The 20,598-nt window shown below is 38.4% G+C and overlaps 1 protein-coding gene across 1 annotated transcript in view; it reads right to left on the bottom strand.

Moving 5' to 3' along the window:
• The window catches only part of LOC128653403 (centrosomal protein of 164 kDa-like), a 262,023-nt gene that overhangs the window by 82,679 nt on the left and 158,746 nt on the right, over positions 1-20,598 (bottom strand). Inside the window, exons 28-30 of the mRNA XM_053706655.1 lie at positions 13,491-13,598; positions 13,122-13,230; positions 12,710-13,036 (exon numbers count right to left, since the gene is read on the bottom strand). Of these exons, the coding sequence (XP_053562630.1) occupies positions 12,710-13,036; positions 13,122-13,230; positions 13,491-13,598 (544 nt within the window). The remainder of the gene's footprint in view (positions 1-12,709; positions 13,037-13,121; positions 13,231-13,490; positions 13,599-20,598) is intronic.

Here is a 20,598-nt window from a genome sequence, read left to right as displayed (position 1 = left end):
AATTTAACGAATAGCCAAGAAGTGGGGTGATAAGAAAGGAGCAAAAGCATCAACAAGGAATTGGAATAATTGTGCTTTATACAAAAAAATCATAACCACCATAAAAAGGGTGGGCCTCATGGACTCTTGCCAATATGAAAGAAATGAATTTATCTGGTAAATTCTTACATGAATTATGTTTTCTTTCATGTAATTGGCAAGAGTCCATGAGCTAGTGACGTATGGGATAGCAAATACCCAAGATGTGGAACTCCACGCAAGAGTCACTAGAGAGGGAGGGATAAAATAAAGACAGCCAATTCCGCTGAAAAAATAATCCACACCCAAATCAAAAGTTTTAATCATATAATGAAAAAAACTGAAAATATAAGCAGAAGAATCAAACTGAAACAGCTGCCTGAAGTATTTTTCTACCAAAAACTGCTTCTGAAGAAGAGAAAACATCATAATGGTAGAATTTAGGAAAAAATAAGCAAAGAAGACCAAGTTGCTGCTTTGCAAATCTGATCAACAGAAGCTTCATTCTTAAAAACCCAGGAAGTGGAAACTGACCTAGTAGAATGAGCCATAATCCTCTGAGGCAGGGAATTACCCGACTCCAAATAAGCATGAAGAATCAAAAGCTTTAACCAAGATGCCAAAAAAATGGCAGAAGCCTTCTGACCTTTCCTAGAACTGGAAAAGATAACAAATAGACTAGAAGTCTTCCTGAAAATAGCTTCAACATAATATTTTGAAGCTCTTACCACATTCAAAGAATGTAAAGATCTCTCCAGAGAATTCTTAGGTTAAAGTTCACAACTTTAGGAAAAAATGTAAACGAAGTCCGCAAAAAACGTCTTATCCTGATGAAAAATCAGAAAAGGAGACTCACAAGAAAGATCAGATAAAACAGAAACTCTTCTAGCAGAAGAGATGGTCAAAAGGAACAACACTTTCCAAGAAAGTAATTTAATGTCCAGAAAATGCGTAGGCTCAAACGGAGGAGCCTGTAAAGCCTTCAAAACCAAATTAAGACTCCAAGGAGGAGAAATTGATTTAATGACATGCTTGATACGAACCAAAGCCTGTACAAAACAAATATCAGGAAGTTTAGCAATTTTTCTGTGGAACAGAACAGAAAGAGCAGAGATTTGTCCTTCAAAGACCTTGCAGACAAACCCTTATCTAAACCATCCTGAAGAAACTGAAAAAAATCTAGGAATTCTAAAAGAATGCCAAGAGAATTTATGAGAAGAACACCATGAAAATGAAAGTCTTCCAAACTCGAAAATAAATCTTTCTAGACACAGATTTACGAGCCTGCAACATAGTTTTAATCACTGAGTCAGAGAAACTTCTATGACTAAGCATTCAATCTCCATACCATCAAATTTAACGATTTGAGATCCTGATGAAAAAACAAACCTTGAGATATAAGGTCTGGCCTTAATGGAAATGGGCAAGGTTGGCAACTGAACATCTGAACAAGATCCACATACCAAAACCTGAGCGGCCATGCTGGAGCCACCAGCAGCACAAACAATTGCTTCATGATGATTTTGAAAATCACTCTTGGAAGAAGAACTAGAGGTGGAAAAATATAGGCAGGTTGATAACTCCAAGGAAGTGTCAATGCATCCACTGCTTCTGCCTGAGGATCCCTGGACCTAGATAGGTACCTGGGAAGTTTCTTGTTTAGATGCGATGCCATCAGATCTATTTCTGGAAGCCCGCACATCTGAACAACTTGAACAAAAAGACATATGGGTGAAGAGACCATTCTCTCGGATGTAAAGCTTGATGACAAAGATAATCCGCTTCCCAATTGTCTATACCTGGGATATGGACCGCAGAAATTAGACAGGAGCTGGATTTTGCCCAAGCAAGTATCCAAAATACTTCTTTCATAGCCTGAGGACTGTGAGTCCCATCGTAATGATTGACATACGCTACATTTGTTACATTGTCTGTCTAAAAACCAATAAACGTCTCTCTCTTCAAATAGAAGCCAAAACTGAAGAACTCTGAGAATCGCACGGAGTTCCAAATATTGATAGATAATCTCGCCTCTTGAGATTTCCAAACCCCTTGTGCTGTCAGAGAACCCCAGACAGCTTCCCAACCTAAAAGACTCGCATATGTTGTGCTCACGGTCCAGGTTGGATGAACCAAAGAGACCCGTAGAACTATAAGATGGTGATCTTACCACCAAGTCAGAGATAGTTGAATATTGGGATTCAAGGATATTAAATGTGATATCCTAGAATAATCCCTGCACCATTAATTCAGCATTAAAAACTGAAGAGGTTTCATATGAAAATAAGCAAAGAGAATCAAATCCAATGCTGCAGTCATGAGACCTAAAACCTCCATGCATATAGCTACTGAAGGAAAAAATAGAGACTAAAGGTTCCGAGAAGCTGAACCCAATAAAAATTGTCTCTTGTCTGTTAGAATGTGTCAATGTCTTTGTTTCTATCTGGAAACCTAAAAAAGGTGACCCTTGTCTTGAGGAATCAAGGAACTTTGGTAAAAAGATCCTCCAACCATGTCCTTGAAGAAACAACAGAAGTTGAAACGTATGAGATTCTGCAGAACGAAAAGACTGAGCAAATACCACGATATCGTCCAAATAAGGAAACACCGAGAACCTTTTGAAAAGATTCCTAGAGCTATAGCTAGGCCAGAAAGGAAAAGCAACAAATTGGTAATGCTTGTCTAAAAAAGAGAATCTCAGAAAATGAAAATAATCTGAATGAAAACAGAATATGAAGATATGCATCCTGTAAGTCTATTGTAGGCAAATAATGCCCTTGCTGACCAAAAGGCAGAATAGACCATATAAACACCATTCTGAAAGATGGTACTCTTACATGACAATTCAAAAAGATTTTCTATCTTTGGGACAATGAATAGTCCTGAACAAAACCCCAGACCCCATTCCTGAAATGGAACTGGTATGAATAACCCAGATAACTCCAGGTCTGAAACACACTTCAGGAAAGTCTGAGCCTTTACTGGAATAGCTGGAATATGCTAGAGAGAAAAAGACTTCTCACAGGCGGTCTTACTCTGAATCCTATTCTGTACCCCAATCTAAGAGGTTTGGACCGAATTGAACCAAACAACTTTAGAAAGTCCTAACATGCCCATTACCAGCTAAGCTGGAATAAGGGCCACACCTTCAGTCGAATTTGGGGGCTGACTTTGATCTTTTAAATGGCTTGAATTCATTCCATTTTGAAGAAAGCTTTCAATTAGAAACATGTTACTTGGGGAAGAATTAGGATTCCGTTCCTTATTAACCCTTTAATGACCACAGCACTTTTCCATTTTCTGTCCGTTTGGGACCAAGGCTATTTTTACATTTTTGCGGTCTTTGTGTTTAGCTGTAATTTTCCTCTTACTCATTTACTGTACCCACACATATTATATACCGTTTTTCTCGCCATTAAATGGACTTTTCAAATATACTATTATTTTCATCATATCTTATAATTTACTGTAAAATTTTTTTATAAAATATGAGAAAAAAATGGAAAAAAAACACACTTTCTAACTTTGACCCCCAAAATCTGTTACACATCTACAACCACCAAAAAACACCCATGCTAAATAGTTTCTACATTTTGTCCTGAGTTTAGAAATACCCAATGTTTACATGTTCTTTCCTTTTTTTGCAAGTTATAGGGCAATACATACAAGTAGCACTTTGCTATTTCCAAACCATTTTTTTTTCAAGATTAGCGCTAGTTACATTAGAACACTAATATCTTTCAGGAATCCCTGAATATCCCTTGACATGTATATATATATTTTTTAGAAGACATCCCAAAGTATTGATCTAGGCCAATTTTGGTATATTTCATGCCACCATTTCACTGCCAAATGCGATCAAATACAAAAAATCGTTTTTTTCTTTCACAAACTTTTGGTTTCTCACTGAAATTATTTACAAACAGCTTGTGCAATTATAGCATAAATGATTGTAAATTTTTCTTTGGGATCCATTTTGTTCAGAAATAGCAGACATATATGGCTTTTTGGTAATTAGAAGGCTGCTAAATGCCACTGTGCACCACACGTGTATTATGCACAGCAGTAAAGGGGTTAATTAGGGATCATGTAGGGAGCTTTTTGGGGTAATTTTAGCTTTAGTGTAGTGTAGTAGACAACCCCAAGTAATGATCTAGGCCCATTTTGGTATATTTCATGCCACCATTTCACCGCCAAATGCAATTAAATTAAAAAAAAAAGTTAAAGTTTTTCACAATTTTAGGTTTCTCACTGAAATTTACAAACAGCTTGTGCAATTATGGCACAAATTGTTGTAAATGCTTCTCTGGGATCCCCTTTGTTCAGAAATAGCAGACATATATGGCTTTGGCATTGCTTTTTGGTAATTAGAAGGCCGCTAAATGCTGCTGTACATCACACGTGTATTATGGCTAGCAGTGAAGGGGTTAATTAGGTAGCTTGTAGGGAGCTTGCAGGGTTAATTTTAGCTTTAGTGTAGAGCTCAGCCTCCCACCTGAAACATCAGACCCCCTGATCCCTCCCAAACAGCTCTCTTCCCTCCCCGCCCCACAATTGTCCCCGCCATCTTAAGTACTGGCAGCAACTCTGCCAGTACTAAAATAAAAGATATATTTAGGCTTTTTTGGTTGTTTTTTTTAAGCATATTTACATATGCTGCTGTGTAGGAGCCCCCCTTGCCCCCAACCTGACTGATCCCCCACCAAACAGCTCTCTAACCCTCACCCTCTGCCTTAATGGCCGCCATCTTGGGTACTGGCAGCTGTCTGCCAGTACCCAGTTTAGAATAAAACAGTTGCTTTATTTTTTCCCCATTTTCTGTAGTGTAGCTCCCCCCCCCCCACCAAAGAACAAACCCCCACCCCCTCCTAGATACCTTTGATTGTTTGTTTTAAAATAAAATACTTTTTTCTGACACTTTTAGCACAGTCTTTTCTGTAGTGTAGCGGTTCCCACCCACGCCAGCCCACCGCCCCCCATATCGGCCCCCGATCCCGCCCCCCTCTACATTACCCGGCCCATCGATGGCCGCCCACCCGCCTCCCACCCACCAACGATACTGGCCATCGATGTCCGGTGCAGAGAGGGCCACAGAGTGGCTCTCTCTGCATCGGATGGCCATCTAGAGTTATTGCAGGATGCCTCAATATCGAGGCATCACTGCAATAACCGGAAAGCAGCTGGAAGCGAGCAGGATCGCTTCCAGCTGCTTTCCACACCGAGGACGTGCTGGGTACGTCCTCAGGCGTTAACTGCCTTTTTTTGAGGACGTACCCTGCACGTCCTCGGTCGTTAAGGGGTTAAGAACAAAAACTAATATAAATTTAAGATTTACTCTTAGAACTTAATCTTGAAGCAAAAAAACTCCCTTCTCCAGAGTAACAGTTGAAAGTATTGAATCCAATTGTGAACCAAATAATTTATTACCTTGGAAAAAACATAATTTATGTAAGAACTTACCTGATAAATTCATTTCTTTCATATTAGCAAGAGTCCATGAGCTAGTGACGTATGGGATATACATTCCTACCAGGAGGGGAAAAGTTTCCCAAACCTTAAAATGCCTATAAATACACACCTCACCACACCCACAATTCAGTTTAACGAATAGCCAAGAAGTGGGGTGATAAGAAAGGAGCAAAAGCATCAAAAATAAGGAATTGGAATAATTGTGCTTTATACAAAAAAATCATAACCACCACAAAAAGGGTGGGCCTCATGGACTCTTGCTAATAGGAAAGAAATTAATTTATCAGGTAAGTTCTTACATAAATTATGTTTTCTTTCATGTAATTAGCAAGAGTCCATGAGCTAGTGACGTATGGGATAGCAGATACCCAAGATGTGGAACTTCCACGCAAGAGTCACTAGAGAGGGAGGGATAAAATAAAGAGAGCCAATTCCGCTGAAAAATTAATCCACAACCCAAATCAAAAGTTTCAATTTAGAAATCAAATTAGCATTCCAAGATTGAAATCACAAAGTTCTTCTAGCTAAAATAGCTAAAGACATAGATTAAACCTCATTTGCGAAAGTATCAAAAAAATGACAACACAAATGAAATTATTAGCATGTTGATCAACTTAAGAATGCTAAACAAATCATAATCCGATACTTGTTGCACTAAAGTATCCGACCAGAAAGTTGAAGCGGTTGCAACATCAGCCAAATAAATTACAGGTCTAAGAAAAGTACCTGAAAATAAATAATTTTCCTTAAATAAGATACAAGTTTCCCATCTGAAGGAAAAAAATAAATACTATTTTCTATAGGAATAATAGAATGTTTAGCAAGAGTAGAGATAGCCCCATTAACTTGGGGGATCTTTCCTCAAAACTTAAAACTGCCGGCAAAGAATACAATTTAAAAAACTTAAAGAAGGAATAAAAGAAATTCCCGGCCTATTCCATTCCCTAGTATCAGGAACTAGAAAAAAACCTCTGAAGAAACCACAAAAGGTTAATAAGCAGAATTTAATGTTAGCTAGTCTTAAAATCAAAAGAACTAGTTACTTCAATATCCAAAATAATCAACAGCTTTTCAACAAAGAACGAATGTACTCTATTTAAAAATAAAAAAGTAGATTTGTTAGTGTCAATATCTGATGAAGAAAATTCTGAATGAGAAAAAACACCATCAGAGAAGGATAATTCAGTATGTTGTTGGTCATTTGAAACTTCATCAACTAAATGAGAAGTTTAAAAAAGACCTAAATATTTTATTAGAAGGCGGGATGTCAGACAAAGCCTTTACAATAGAATCAGAAAAATATTCTTATAAATTCCTAAGTATATCTTGTACATTAGATGTAAAAAGAATAGCAATATATAATGCATAAATACTAATGGACTCTGCATGTAAAAGTTTATCATGATAACTTATTACATACCATAGCTAAAGATAAACATTAATAACTTTAAAATAAATGAACTTAGCTTTGGTAGGACTGATATCAGTCATCAGGAATCCCTCAGCATTTTCTGATACAGGAACAGTTTTTTAAATATCTTGCAATATGTAATATAAAAAAACAACATATAAAGCAAAATTATCAAATTCTTTAAATGACAGTTTCAGGAATGCAAACAGAACAGGCCTCTAGAAACCAGAAGCAACTAAAAAATGAGACTTAAATAATGTTAAAAATCTGGCGCCAAAAATGACGCCCACATATTTTTTGGCGCCAAAAACGTCTGCAACAAACACGAGAGCCAAAAATGACGCAAGTACATGAAAACTTCCGGCGTCAACTACGACGCCGGAAATGAGGTCATTGACGTCAAACGTCAATCTCGCGCCAAAAATGACGCAATAAATTGTAGCATTTTTTGCACCGCGAGTCTAACAGCCCGCAATTTAAAGTAAAAAAGTCAATTGAAAATTTAGTTAAGAAAAATATTTAATTCATATGCATTTTCCCAAAAAAATGAAACTGACAGTCTGAATGAAGGAATACTGAATATCCTGGATCATGGCAAATATAAGTTTAAAGACATATATTTAGAACTTTAGAACCAAGAATGACGCCCATATTTTTTGGCGCCAAAAAAACGTCCGCAATACACATACGTCAAAAAAATGACGTAATTACGTAAAAACTTCCGGCGCCAACTATGACGCCGGAAAGGACGAAATTTTTGTGCCAAAAGCCTCGCGCCAAGAATGACGCAATAAATAGAAGCATTTTTTTTATTTAAGAAAAATAAAATTTATATGCATTTTCCCAAAAAAATTAAACTGACAGTCTGAATGAAGGAATACTGATTATCCTGAATCATGGCAAATATAAGTTTAAACACATATATTTAGAACTTTACATATAAAGTGCCCAACCATAGCTTTGAGTGTCATAAATAGAAATAAGACTTAGTTACCCTAAGACACTCATCTACATATAGTAGATAGCCAAACCAGTACTGAAACGAGAATCAGTAGAGGTAATGGTATATAAGAGTATTTCGTCGATCTGAAAAGGGAGGTAGGAGAATAAACCTCTACGACCGATAACAGAGAACCTATGAAATAGATCCCCTAGAGGAAGACCATGGTATTCAAATAGGCAATACTCTCTTCACATCCCTCTGACATTCACTGCACTCTGAGAGGAAAACCGGGCTTCAGCCTGCTGCAAAGCGCATATCAACGTAGAATCTAGCACAAACATACTTCACCACCTCCATGGGAGGCAAAGTTTGTAAAATTGAATTGTGGGTGTGGTGAGGGGTGTATTTATAGGCATTTTGAGGTTTGGGAAACTTTGCCCCTCCTGGTAGGAATGTATATCCCATATGTCACTAGCTCATGGACTCTTGCTAATTACATGAAAGAAATTGATAATAGGAGTAAATTAGAGCATGCAATTTTAAGCAACTTTCTATCTGAATCACAAAAGAAAAAAATTGGGTTCAGTGTCCCTTTAAATACCTGGCATTAGGTGTGTCTAAAATTCATACTATGATTGGACAAAAACACCAATCCATAGAAAATAAATCATTGGACAGAGGGTAAGATTGAACTATATATTCACCATTGGAGGTGATTTATTATAAGAAGCCATGTGCTTCTCATGATATATACATTGCATCACGGTGATCATTTGCAAAGTTAATACAAATCCCAGGAGATTGTCATATCGGCTACCAATGACCACTAATTATTTTACCCTCCTAAAAGTAAATAAAATCTTAGTGATATAAAGATCGCTAGGTAAACCAGTTGTGGATATCACTTAATCTAGACAAAATATATCTAACATTATTAATACTAGATAAAAATTATTATTATTTTTTTTAAATGCAAAATGGACCCCATGATATTACATGATACAGATATATAATTCAAATCAACAATTGTGTGGACATAAAGCAGACGTACAAAAAAACAAAACTAAAAATGAGCAGGATCCTAAAAACCATCCAATCAGTGAATTAATCATTGAATGCTGCCATATATATATTCTCATTCAGACCAAAAGGTGACAAGGCCTGTAGCTTCCAAATTCAATAAGTTTCTCTCTGCCCGAGTCTCATATCTATTTACACCCCAAGATTTGGGGATGAATTTGATTGGTATAATCTTGAAAGTATCAGTATTAGAAGTATGATTACATAACACATGTCTAGGAACACTGTTTTAAGGAAGCATTTTTCACATTTCTAAGATGTTCGCCCCCTCTTTTTTTGATGGCTCTAGAAGTTCCACGTGTATACTGAAGTCCACAAATACATTCCAAAATATATACAACAAATGAGGAATCACAAGTGATTCTAGAGTGGAGTGATGTACTTGCATAGTCCACAGATTTTCTTCTAACATTTGTAAATACCTTTCTTGTTTAGGAAATGATTCTCAATAGATTTCAAACTGGAATTCCTATAAGATTGTTTCATTACTATTTTGCTAGACACTAGCTTGTTCTTAAGGGTAGGAGCTCTCTAAAAAGTAGAAAGAGGATAATTACCCAACTGCCAGATCCTTTAACAGAATGAACCAATATTTACTTAATGCTGCTTTGATAAGCCTATTAAACTGGGTGATAAATATTAAAACATATTCCCTATTCTTTTGTCTATTATTCACACGTTTATTGTCAATTCCCAATAAATCCTCTCTGTTCCTAGATTTTGCTTGTGAAAACCCCCTATTGATGAAATCTAGAGGGTATCCTTCATCAATAAATCTCTCCATTATTAGAGACTGATCTTAAAATGTATGAATATCACTACAATTACGTCTCAGTCTGCAAAACTGATTGCATGGCACATTTCGAATCCAAGGAGCATGGTGATTGCTTTTGTAATTCAAATAACTGTTGCAATCAACTTCCTTAAAACAAGTTTTAGTGACCCACTTCCCTTTATATTGCAAGAGAGGTGAAGATCTAAAAATTAAATACTTGAAGTGTCTATTTTTGATGAAAAGGATATACCCAAATTATTGGAATTAAGATGATCTACAAAACATTGGGCTTCCAGAGAAGAGCCATCTCATATAAAAATAAGGTTGTCTATATACCGACCATAGAACACCAAGTTTGCCCCAAAGTCAGAGGAATAGATGTACTGTTCCTCAAACCATCCCATAAAAAGTTTGGCAAAACTTGGGGCAAACTTAGTGCCCATGGCCGTACCTTTTACTTGCAAAAAGAACAGTTCCTGGTAAACAAAATAATTATGTTCTAGAATAAAACAATTAGCTTTCAATAAAAATTCTACTTGACTAGCTGGTAAAGAGAAATCTTGCTCTAAATAATGATTCACAGCTTTCAATCCCAAATCATGGGTGATATTCGAATATAAAGCTGCAACATCACAGAATAACCATAGGAGATCCTTATTATCCTTTTTGATCTTATCAAGTTTACAAATTAGATCAGCAGTATCTTTAATATAAGATAGAAGGGTAATAACAATTTTCTTGTTGATTGATAGACATACTGTGATAAATTGCAAGTTAGATAATCTATACCAGAAATGGGCACCCAAGATTTATGAATTTTTGGTAAATGATGGTAATAAGCAATACTAGGTAAACAAGGAATAAGGAAGTCCTTTGCCATTTTTGTCAGAATCCCCCCAAGGTAGGCCTCATCAATAATTTTGATTAATTTTCTGATATAATCCTTATTTGGATCAACCACTCATTATTCTTAACCTCCTTATTGTCAGGACCATTATCCTCTAGAACCAATTCCTGTGGCTCTTTGTTGTTCCTATTACAGCTACAGTATATGCAATGCCCTCCTTATAGTCTTGTTCATCCCTCAACATTGTCTTTATTTTTAATTGAAACTAGCTTTTTCTGATAATTATCAGTTTTCTGCAGAACCTCCGTGTTTAATGATCGACATTCCTCAGTATGCTCAAATGCATTCTGAATGGTATCAATCTCAACACTAGCTTCCTTCACTAGTTGTCTCTACATGCAATTAGGTCCATTAACTTAAAAGAGCAATATTTAAAAATAGTTTCCCATTTAATTAAAAGATCCTCATTATTTTTAAATGAACAAGAAAGTAGTTTAATGTCCAAAGTATGCATAGGCTCAAAAGGAGGAGCCTGTAGTATCTTTAACACCAGATTTAGACAAGGAGAAGAAACTTAAATCATGCTTACCTGATAATTTTCTTTTCTTCTGTACGGGGAGAGTCAACAGCTGCATTCATTACTTTTGGGAATACAGAACCTGGCCACCAGGAGGAGGCAAAGACACCCCAGACAAAGGCTTAAATACCTCCCCCACTTCCCTCATTCCCCAGCCATTCTGCCAAGGGATTAATTTTCTGATATAATCCTTATTTGGATCAACCACTCATTATTCTTAACCTCCTTATTGTCAGGACCATTATCCTCTAGAACCAATTCCTGTGGCTCTTTGTTGTTCCTATTACAGCTACAGTATATGCAATGCCCTCCTTATAGTCTTGTTCATCTCTCAACATTTTCTTTATTTTTAATTGAAACTAGCTTTTTCTGATAATTATCAGTTTTCTGCAGAACCTCTGTGTTTAATGATCGATATTCCTCAGTATGCTCAAATGCATTCTGAATGGTATCAATCTCAACACTAGCTTCCTTCACTAGTTGTCTCTACATGCAATTAGGTCCATTAACTTAAAAGAGCAGTATTTAAAAATAGTTTCCCATTTAATTAAAAGATCCTCATTATTTTTAAATGAACAGTGTTTCAAAATTCTAAAACCCCTAGGGATGTGGCCCTTTTCTTTATATTTTTTTTTAGAGTCTCAGCATCCCACCACAAGTTGTGGTTGAGAATCGGGGTAGAAAAGCACAACCCGAGTAGGAATAGGGACCTCCCCCTGTAATACTGCAATGCTGTAATACTGGCGTATACGAGCATACTGAGGTCTGCAAATCCACAGAATGTCCAAGGGTAGATTGAGGTGTCGGGGACACCGCGGACGTCTGATTACCAGGACCCCCAGAATGAGACTGCAGAACAGATGTTAAGCATAACACTGCCGCTAAATAACAATTTAGGATAGTGTATAATCAGCCTGTCACAAGCATCTGAGATAGGAAAAGAAAACAGGGAGATTGTAATCCACATTTCACTCATAATACCCCCAATATGTGTCTGAAGTCTAAAATTAGCAGATTCATGTCTGTCCTGGTTTTCAACTCTATAGGCAACAAGCCATTAGAGGAAAAGGTTCTATGATCAGGAGTCCTGTAATTAAGAGAGGTAAGTCAGTGTAACTAACACTGTTTGCCTGAAAGGGAGGATAGCATAGGAACACTAGAGGAGGTATAGGAACTTTCCAGCAAACATCAGTAGCTAAAATACACCAAAACTCTACTAAGAGAATTACATGGCTTTCTAAAACTCCCCTGTCCTATCTTGCAGGAAACAATCCATTGAGGACAATAAAATTCAGAATCTTCAGCAGAGCACCTCTCTGCCTACATCCTTGAAACGAGGAAAAGAAATACTGGGAAGGTAGGGGAAGTGGGAGTTATATTGAATGCTCTGTTTGGGGTGTCTGCCTCCTTCTGATTGCCTGGTGAAGTATTTCTTATAAGTTATGAATGGATTTTGTGGACTCTCACTGCCAATGGAAGGAAATGTCAATCCACGTTCAAAGGACATAACATATATGAAGGAATAAGCAAGGATTGCAAAAAATAATTAAAATAGTAATAAGAACTGCGACTACTTTTTGGTACTTTACCTGGAAAATACTTGCGCAATTTTTCCTTTAACATGGCATCCAAAGAGGAGGAAGAAGTATCATTAAGTCTTGATATACCATTTGTTCTGCTAGATGGTGAGGACAAAGGTGTTGCAGCCAAAGTACTCAGCTTGTTTAGAGAGAAGGGCTGTGGCACAGATAGAGGTGTGCTGGTTGGAATGTAGGTAGGGAGAGTGACATTAGGATCAGAGGTGACTGATTCCATGGACTTTAGAACCCCATTGAGCTCAGCTGTGATACGACACAATGAATTACTTAGATGCTGTACTTTGATGGGAAGAAAAGGCTGTGAGCCCATATTACTACCTGTGGGAACAGAAAGAAATGTTAGTGTCTGTTGGATGAGATTCAACAATTCATGCCACATAAGGGGGACACATTTAGGACTCACATCTGTTTAGGTCAGTACTTAATATACTGCTTGAGTCCTCTGAGTCACTTAGGTCAAAAGTCACCACCTTCTTACTACTTGCACCTTTCATTCCATCCTCTTCCAATATCTGCAGGAAAGTCAATACAAATAGAGATGAAATAAGAAAGAGTGAGTCAATGAGAACATAAACCAGTGAGTGAGGTTGAAAGGGCAGACAAGTAGGATAAAAGAAATGATTAGAAAGTTAAGAAGAAAAAGATAGATAGAGGGAAAGGAGAGAGAAAAGTAGAAAAAGGATAAGGAGAGAGAAAAGTAGAAAAAGGATAAGAAGAAATTAGATTAAAAGATTAAACAATGGGGTCCCTAGGAAGTTAGCCTTATCGTTACCTCTTTCATAAGTGAGTTTTCCAGGTCCTGCAAATGCTGCTCCTTTTTTTGTAGCAAGATCTGTCCCTTTTGCATGGTAGAGTGTACATCATGCAGAATGTGTGGTTCCTACAGGATATAAATAGTACAATGACAAAAGGTGTCCACACCCTGCACTTGATTATCTATACACTGATAATACTACTATATAATGATACTATAAAGTATCTATAAAGGAATAACAAACATTCCGCACTGTATGATCATCTCATGTTCAAAATGACCACTCTGTCAGTATAATTAGAAAATGCAATCTATGTATTTGTTTACGCTGCAATAACAGAGCTCATGGTTTAAAACAACATATTAACCATTTAAAAATCCAAAACATTTATGCTAAATGTCCTAAAATGTGTGATACTTACAAAAGCATCACCTGATAAAACATAATTTAATTGGCTGAAAAAGAGCAATACTGATACCACCTTTCAAGCAGACAGGTTCCATACTAGGACATGTACCATGTATAATATATTTTTGAAGGAAAGCTCCCAATATGTGCACAAATACTGTTAGAGAACAAATGAAAAACTAAAGAAAAATGTGTGAAAGGGCCTAGAACAGATGCTGCAAATGCTAGATAAACAAGGTAAATCATGTTTCTTCTTAGAAAAATAAACCTTACTGAGCAATACAGAAAAATGCACTATGAAAACATATAGGAGGCTCAAATACAAGAGTTTAAATGAAATATGACTATAGTAGTAGTGATTTAAAATAAAAACAAAGCACGATTTGCACAGCTCACTGTAAGCCGCAGTGTAAGCTGCATAAACTCCAGATACTATAAGAAATCATAAATAATTTGGTCAGAACACAAATGCTCCAGACGTCTAGAAGTTAAATGATATAGAAACAAAATAAGATACTTTAGGCCTTTGTGACATTACACTGACAAACACCACGGTTGAACAGAAAAAAAATAATTTATGTAAGAACTTACCGGATAAATTAATTTATTTCATGGTGGCGAGAGTCCACAAGCTTGTAACTGATGGGATAAAAGCAGGATAAAAAATGTGCTTATTAAAAAATAACCCAAAAATAAAGAAACATTTGTGTGGGTCTTGTGGACTCTCGCCCCAATGAAAGTAATTAATCAGGTAAGTTCTTAAATAAATTATGTTTTCTTTCATATAGGTGGCGAGAGTCCACAAGCTTGTTATTGATGGGATATAATACCCAAGATGTGGAAGCCCACGAGTAACAAAAATAAAGGGAGGGATAAAGTAAAAACAGCTATTTTTGAAGAGAAATTAAATCCAAAAGTAATAAAGTCTTTAATTAAATTTAAAAAAAAAAAACTTAAAATCATAAGCACTAGAATCAAACAGACAGCTGCCCGAAGAAACTATCTACCAAAAGCTGCTTCTGAAGAAGCAAAAACATCAAAATGATAGAATTTAGTAAATGGTATGCAAATTTGATCAACTAAAGCTTTATTCTTGAAAGCCCAAGATGTGGCGACAGATTTTGTATAATGAGCTGTAATTCTGAGGCAGAGACTGGCCCGCCTCCAAATAAGCTTTGTGAATTACAAGTTTTAACCAAGATGCTAATAAAATGGCAGAGGTTTTCTGACCTTTTCTAGAACCAGAAAAAAGAACAAAAAGACTAGAAGACTGTCTGAAATCCTTAGTAGCATCTACATAATATTTCAAAGCTCTTACTACATCCAAAGAGTGTAAAGATCTTTCAAGAGTAGATTTAGGATTAGGACACAAAGAAGGAACAATAATTTCCCTATTAATGTTGTTAGAATTCACAACGTTAGGTAAAAATTTGAAAGGAGAGCAGACAATTCAGAAACTCTTCTAGCAGAAGAGATAGCCAAGAGAAATAACACTTTCCAAGAAAGTAGTTTAATGTCCCAAGTATGCATAGGCTCAAAAGGAGGAGCCTGTAGTATCTTTAACACCAGACTTAGACAAGGAGAAGAAACTTAAATTATGCTTACCTGATAATTTTCTTTTCTTCTGTACGGGGAGAGTCCACAGCTGCATTCATTACTTTTGGGAATACAGAACCTGGCCACCAGGAAGAGGCAAAGACACCCCAGACAAAGGCTTAAATACCTCCCCCACTTCCCTCACTCCCCAGCCATTCTGCCAAGGGAACAAGAAACAGTAGGAGAAATATCAGAGTAAAAAAAGGTGCCAGAAGAACGAATAAAAACATAATTTATGCTTACCTGATAAATTTATTTCTCTTGTGGTGTATCCAGTCCACAGATCATCCATTACTTGTGGGATATTCTCATTCCCAACAGGAAGTTGCAAGAGGACACCCACAGCAGAGCTGTCTATATAGCTCCTCCCCTAACTGCCATATCCAGTCATTCAACCGAAAACAAACAGAGAAAGGAGAAACCATAGGGTGCAGTGGTGACTGTAGTTTAAAATTAAAAAATACCTGCCTTAAAATGACAGAGCAGGCCGTGGACTGGATACACCACAAGAGAAATAAATTTATCAGGTAAGCATAAATTATGTTTTCTCTTGTAAGGTGTATCCAGTCCACGGATCATCCATTACTTGTGGGATACCAATACCAAAGCTAAAGTACACGGATGAAGGGAGGGACAAGGCAGGTACTTAAACGGAAGGTACCACTGCCTGTAAAACCTCTCCCCCAAAAATAGCCTCCGAAGAAGAAAAAGTATCAAATTTGTAGAATTTTGAAAAAGTATGAAGCGAAGACCAAGTCGCCGCCTTGCAAATCTGTTCAACAGAAGCCTCATTTTTAAAGGCCCATGTGGAAGCCACAGCTCTAGTAGAATGAGCTGTAATCCTTTCTGGAGGCTGCTGGCCAGCAGTCTCATAGGCTAAGTGGATTATGCTTTTTAGCCAAAAAGAAAGAGAGGTTGCCAAAGCCTTTTGACCTCTCCTCTGTCCAGAGTAGACAACAAACAAAGCAGATGTTTGACGAAAATCTTTAGTAGCTTGTAAGTAAAACTTTAAAGCACGAACCACGTCCAGATTGTGTAATAGACGTTCCTTCTTTGAAGAAGGATTAGGACACAAAGACGGAACAACAATCTCTTGATTGATATTCTTATTAGATACCACCTTAGGTAAAAACCCAGGTTTGGTACACAGAACTACCTTATCTGCATGGAAGATCAGATAAGGAGAATCACATTGTAAGGCAGATAACTCGGAAACTCTACGAACCGAGGAAATAGCTACCAAAAAAAGAACTTTCCAAGATAAAAGTTTGATATCTATGGAATGAAGAGGTTCAAACGGAACCCCCTGAAGAACTTTTAGAACCAAATTTAAACTCCATGGTGGAGCAACAGGTTTAAACACAGGCTTGATTCTAACTAAAGCCTGACAAAATGCCTGAACGTCTGGGACATCCGCCAGACGCTTGTGCAAAAGAATAGATAGTGCAGAAATCTGTCCCTTTAAGGAACTAGCTGACAATCCTTTCTCCAATCCTTCTTGGAGAAAAGATAATATCCTGGGAATCCTGACCTTACTCCATGAGTAGCCCTTGGATTCACACCAATAAAGATATTTACGCCATATCTTATGATAGATTTTCCTGGTGACAGGCTTTCGTGCCTGAATTAAGGTATCAATGACTGACTCGGAGAAACCACGCTTTGATAAAATCAAGCGTTCAATCTCCAGGCAGTCAGCCTCAGAGAAATTAGATTTGGATGATTGAAAGGACCTTGAAGTAGAAGGTCCTGTCTCAGCGGCAGAGTCCATGGTGGAAAGGATGACATGTCCACCAGATCTGCATACCAAGTCCTGCGTGGCCACGCAGGCGCTTTCAAGATCACTGATGCTCTCTCCTGCTTGATTTTGGCAATCAGACGAGGGAGCAGAGGAAACGGTGGAAACACATAAGCCAGGTTGAAGGACCAAGGCGCTGCTAGAGCATCTATCAGCGTTGTCTTGGGGTCCCTGGACCTGGATCCATAACAAGGAAGCTTGGCGTTCTGGCGAGACGCCATGAGATCCAGTTCTGGTCTGCCCCAACGATGAACCAATTGTGCAAACACCTCCGGATGGAGTTCCCACTCCCCCGGATGAAAAGTCTGTCGACTTAGAAAATCCGCCTCCCAGTTCTCTACACCTGGGATATGGATAGCTGATAGGTGGCAAGAGTGAATCTCTGCCCAGCAAATTATCTTTGAGAGTTCTAACATCGCTAGGGAACTCCTTGTTCGCCCTTGATGGTTGATGTAAGCCACAGTCGTGATGTTGTTGATATCTGATGTGATCGTGATATTGCTGAAATCTGATGAACCTCATTGTCGCTAGATGAGGCCAAGCCTGAAGAGCATTGAATATCGCTCTTAGTTCCAGAATGTTTATTGGAAGGAGTGACTCCTCCTGAGTCCACGATCCCTGAGCCTTCAGGGAGTTCCAGACTGCACCCCAACCTAGAAGGCTGGCATCTGTCGTCACAATTGTCCAATCTGGCCTGCCAAAGGTCATACCTTTGGACAGATGGACCCGAGATAGCCACCAGAGAAGAGAATCCCTGGTCTCTTGATCCAGATTTAGTAGAGGGGACAAATCTGTGTAATCCCCATTCCACTGACTGAGCATGCAGAGTTGCAGCGGTCTGAGATGTAGGCGTGCAAACAGCACTATGTCCATTGCCGCTACCATTAAGCCGATTACTTCCATGCACTGAGCCACCGAAGGGCGAGGAATGGAATAAAGAACACGGCAGGAATTTAGAAGTTTTGATAACCTGGACTCCGTCAGGTAAATTTTCATTTCTACAGAATCTATCAGAGTCCCTAGGAAGGAAACTCTTGTAAGGGGGGATAGAGAACTCTTTTCCTCGTTCACCTTCCACCCATGCGACCTCAGAAATGCCAACACTATGTCCGTATGAGACCTGGCAATTTGGAAGTTTGACGCCTGAATTAGGATGTCGTCTAAATAAGGGGCCACTGCTATGCCCCGCGGCCTTAGGACCGCCAGAAGCGACCCCAGAACCTTCGTAAAAATTATTGGGGCTGTAGCTAACCCAAAGGGAAGAGCTACAAACTGGTAATGCCTGTCTAGGAAGGCAAACCTGAGAAACCGATGATGATCTTTGTGTATCGGAATGTGAAGATAAGCATCCTTTAAATCCACTGTAGTCATGTATTGACCCTCCTGGATCATAGGTAGGATGGTACGAATACTCTGAGGAATTTGTTTAAGATCTTTAGATCCAAAATTGGTCTGAAGGTTCCCTCTTTTTGGGAACTACAAACAGATTTGAGTAAAATCCCTGTCTCTGTTCCTCCTTTGGAATAGGATGGATCACTCCCATAACTAGGAGGTCTTGTACACAGTGTAAGAATGCCTCTCTCTTTATCTGGTTTGCAGATAATTGTTTAAGGTGAAATCTCCCTTTTGGGGGGGAAGCCTTAAAGTCCAGAAGATATCCCTGGGATATAATTTCCAACGCCCAGGGATCCTGGACATCTCTTGCCCACGCCTGGGCGAAGAGCGAAAGTCTGCCCCTTACTAGATCCGTTATCGGATAGGGGGCCGTTCCTTCATGCTGTCTTAGCAGCAGGCTTTTTGGCCTACTTACCCTTGTTCCAGGTCTGGTTAGGTCTCCAGACCGTCTTGGACTGAGCAAAAGTTCCCTCTTGTTTTGCATTAGAGGAAGTTGATGCCGCACTTGCCTTGAAGTTTCGAAAGGCACGAAAATTAGACTGTTTGGCCCTTGGTTTGGACCTATCCTGAGGAAGGGCCTTTTCCTCCAGTGATATCAGCAATAATCTCCTTCAAACCAGGCCCGAATAGGGTCTGCCCCTTGAAGGGAATGTTAAGCAGCTTAGACTTTGAAGTAACGTCAGCTGACCATGATTTAAGCCATAGCGCTCAGCGCGCCTGGATAGCAAAACCAGAATTCTTAGCCGTTAGTTTAGTCAAATGAACAATTGCATCAGAAACAAAAGAATTGGCTAGTTTAAGTGCTCTAAGCTTGTCAAGTATGTCATCCAATGGAGTCGCTACCTGTAAAGCCTCTTTCAGAGACTCAAACCAGAACGCCGCAGCAGCAGTGACAGGAGCAATACATGCAAGGGGCTGTAGGATAAAACCTTGTTGAATAAACATTTTCTTAAGGCAACCCTCTAACTTTTTATCCATTGGATCTAAGAAAGCACAACTGTCCTCGACAGGGATAGTAGTACGCTTTGCTAGAGTAGAAACTGCTCCCTCCACCTTAGGAACTGTCTGCCATAAGTCCTGTGTGGTGGCGTCTATTGGAAACATTTTTCTAAAAATAGGAGGGGGAGAGAACGGCACACCTGGTCTATCCCATTCCTTAGTAATAATTTCTGTAAACCTTTTAGGTATTGGAAAAACATCAGTACACACCGGCACTGTATAGTATTTATCCAGTCTACACAATTTCTCTGGCACTGCAATTGTATCACAGTCATTCAGAGCAGCTAAAACCTCCCTGAGTAACACGCGGAGGTGTTCAAGCTTAAATTTAAATGTAGAAATATCAGAATCAGGTTGCATCATCTTCCCTGAGTCAGAAATATCACCCACAGAAAGAAGCTCTCCTTCTTCAGCTTCTGCATATTGTGAGGCATTATCAGACATAGCTCTTAAAGCGTCAGTATGCTCTGTAATTCGTCTAACTCCAGAGCTATCTCGCTTTCCTCTAAATTCAGGTAGTCTGGCTAATACCGCTGACAGTGTATTATCCATGACTGCCGCCATGTCTTGTAAAGTAAACGCTATGGGCGCCCTAGATGTACTTGGCGCCATTTGAGCGCGAGTCCCTTGAGCGGGAGTCAAAGGATCTGACATGTGGGGGGAGTTAGTCGGCATAACTTCCCCCTCGTCAGATTCCTCTGGTGATACATTTTTTAAAGACAGAATATGATCTTTATTGCTTAAAGTGAAATCAGTACATTTGGTACACATTCTAAGAGGGGGCTCCACAATGGCTTTTAAACATAATGAACAAGGAGTTTCCTCTATGTCAGACATGTTTATACAGACTAGCAATGAGACTAGCAAGCTTGGAAAACACTTTAAATCAAGTTAACAAGCAAATATAATAAACGGTACTGTGCCTTTAA

Source organism: Bombina bombina, chromosome 3, assembly GCF_027579735.1.
Source record: "Bombina bombina isolate aBomBom1 chromosome 3, aBomBom1.pri, whole genome shotgun sequence".
In the NCBI taxonomy this organism is placed as follows: domain Eukaryota; kingdom Metazoa; phylum Chordata; class Amphibia; order Anura; family Bombinatoridae; genus Bombina; species Bombina bombina.
Note: the sequence above shows the minus strand (reverse complement) of the source record. Positions and strands in the feature narration are given on the sequence as shown.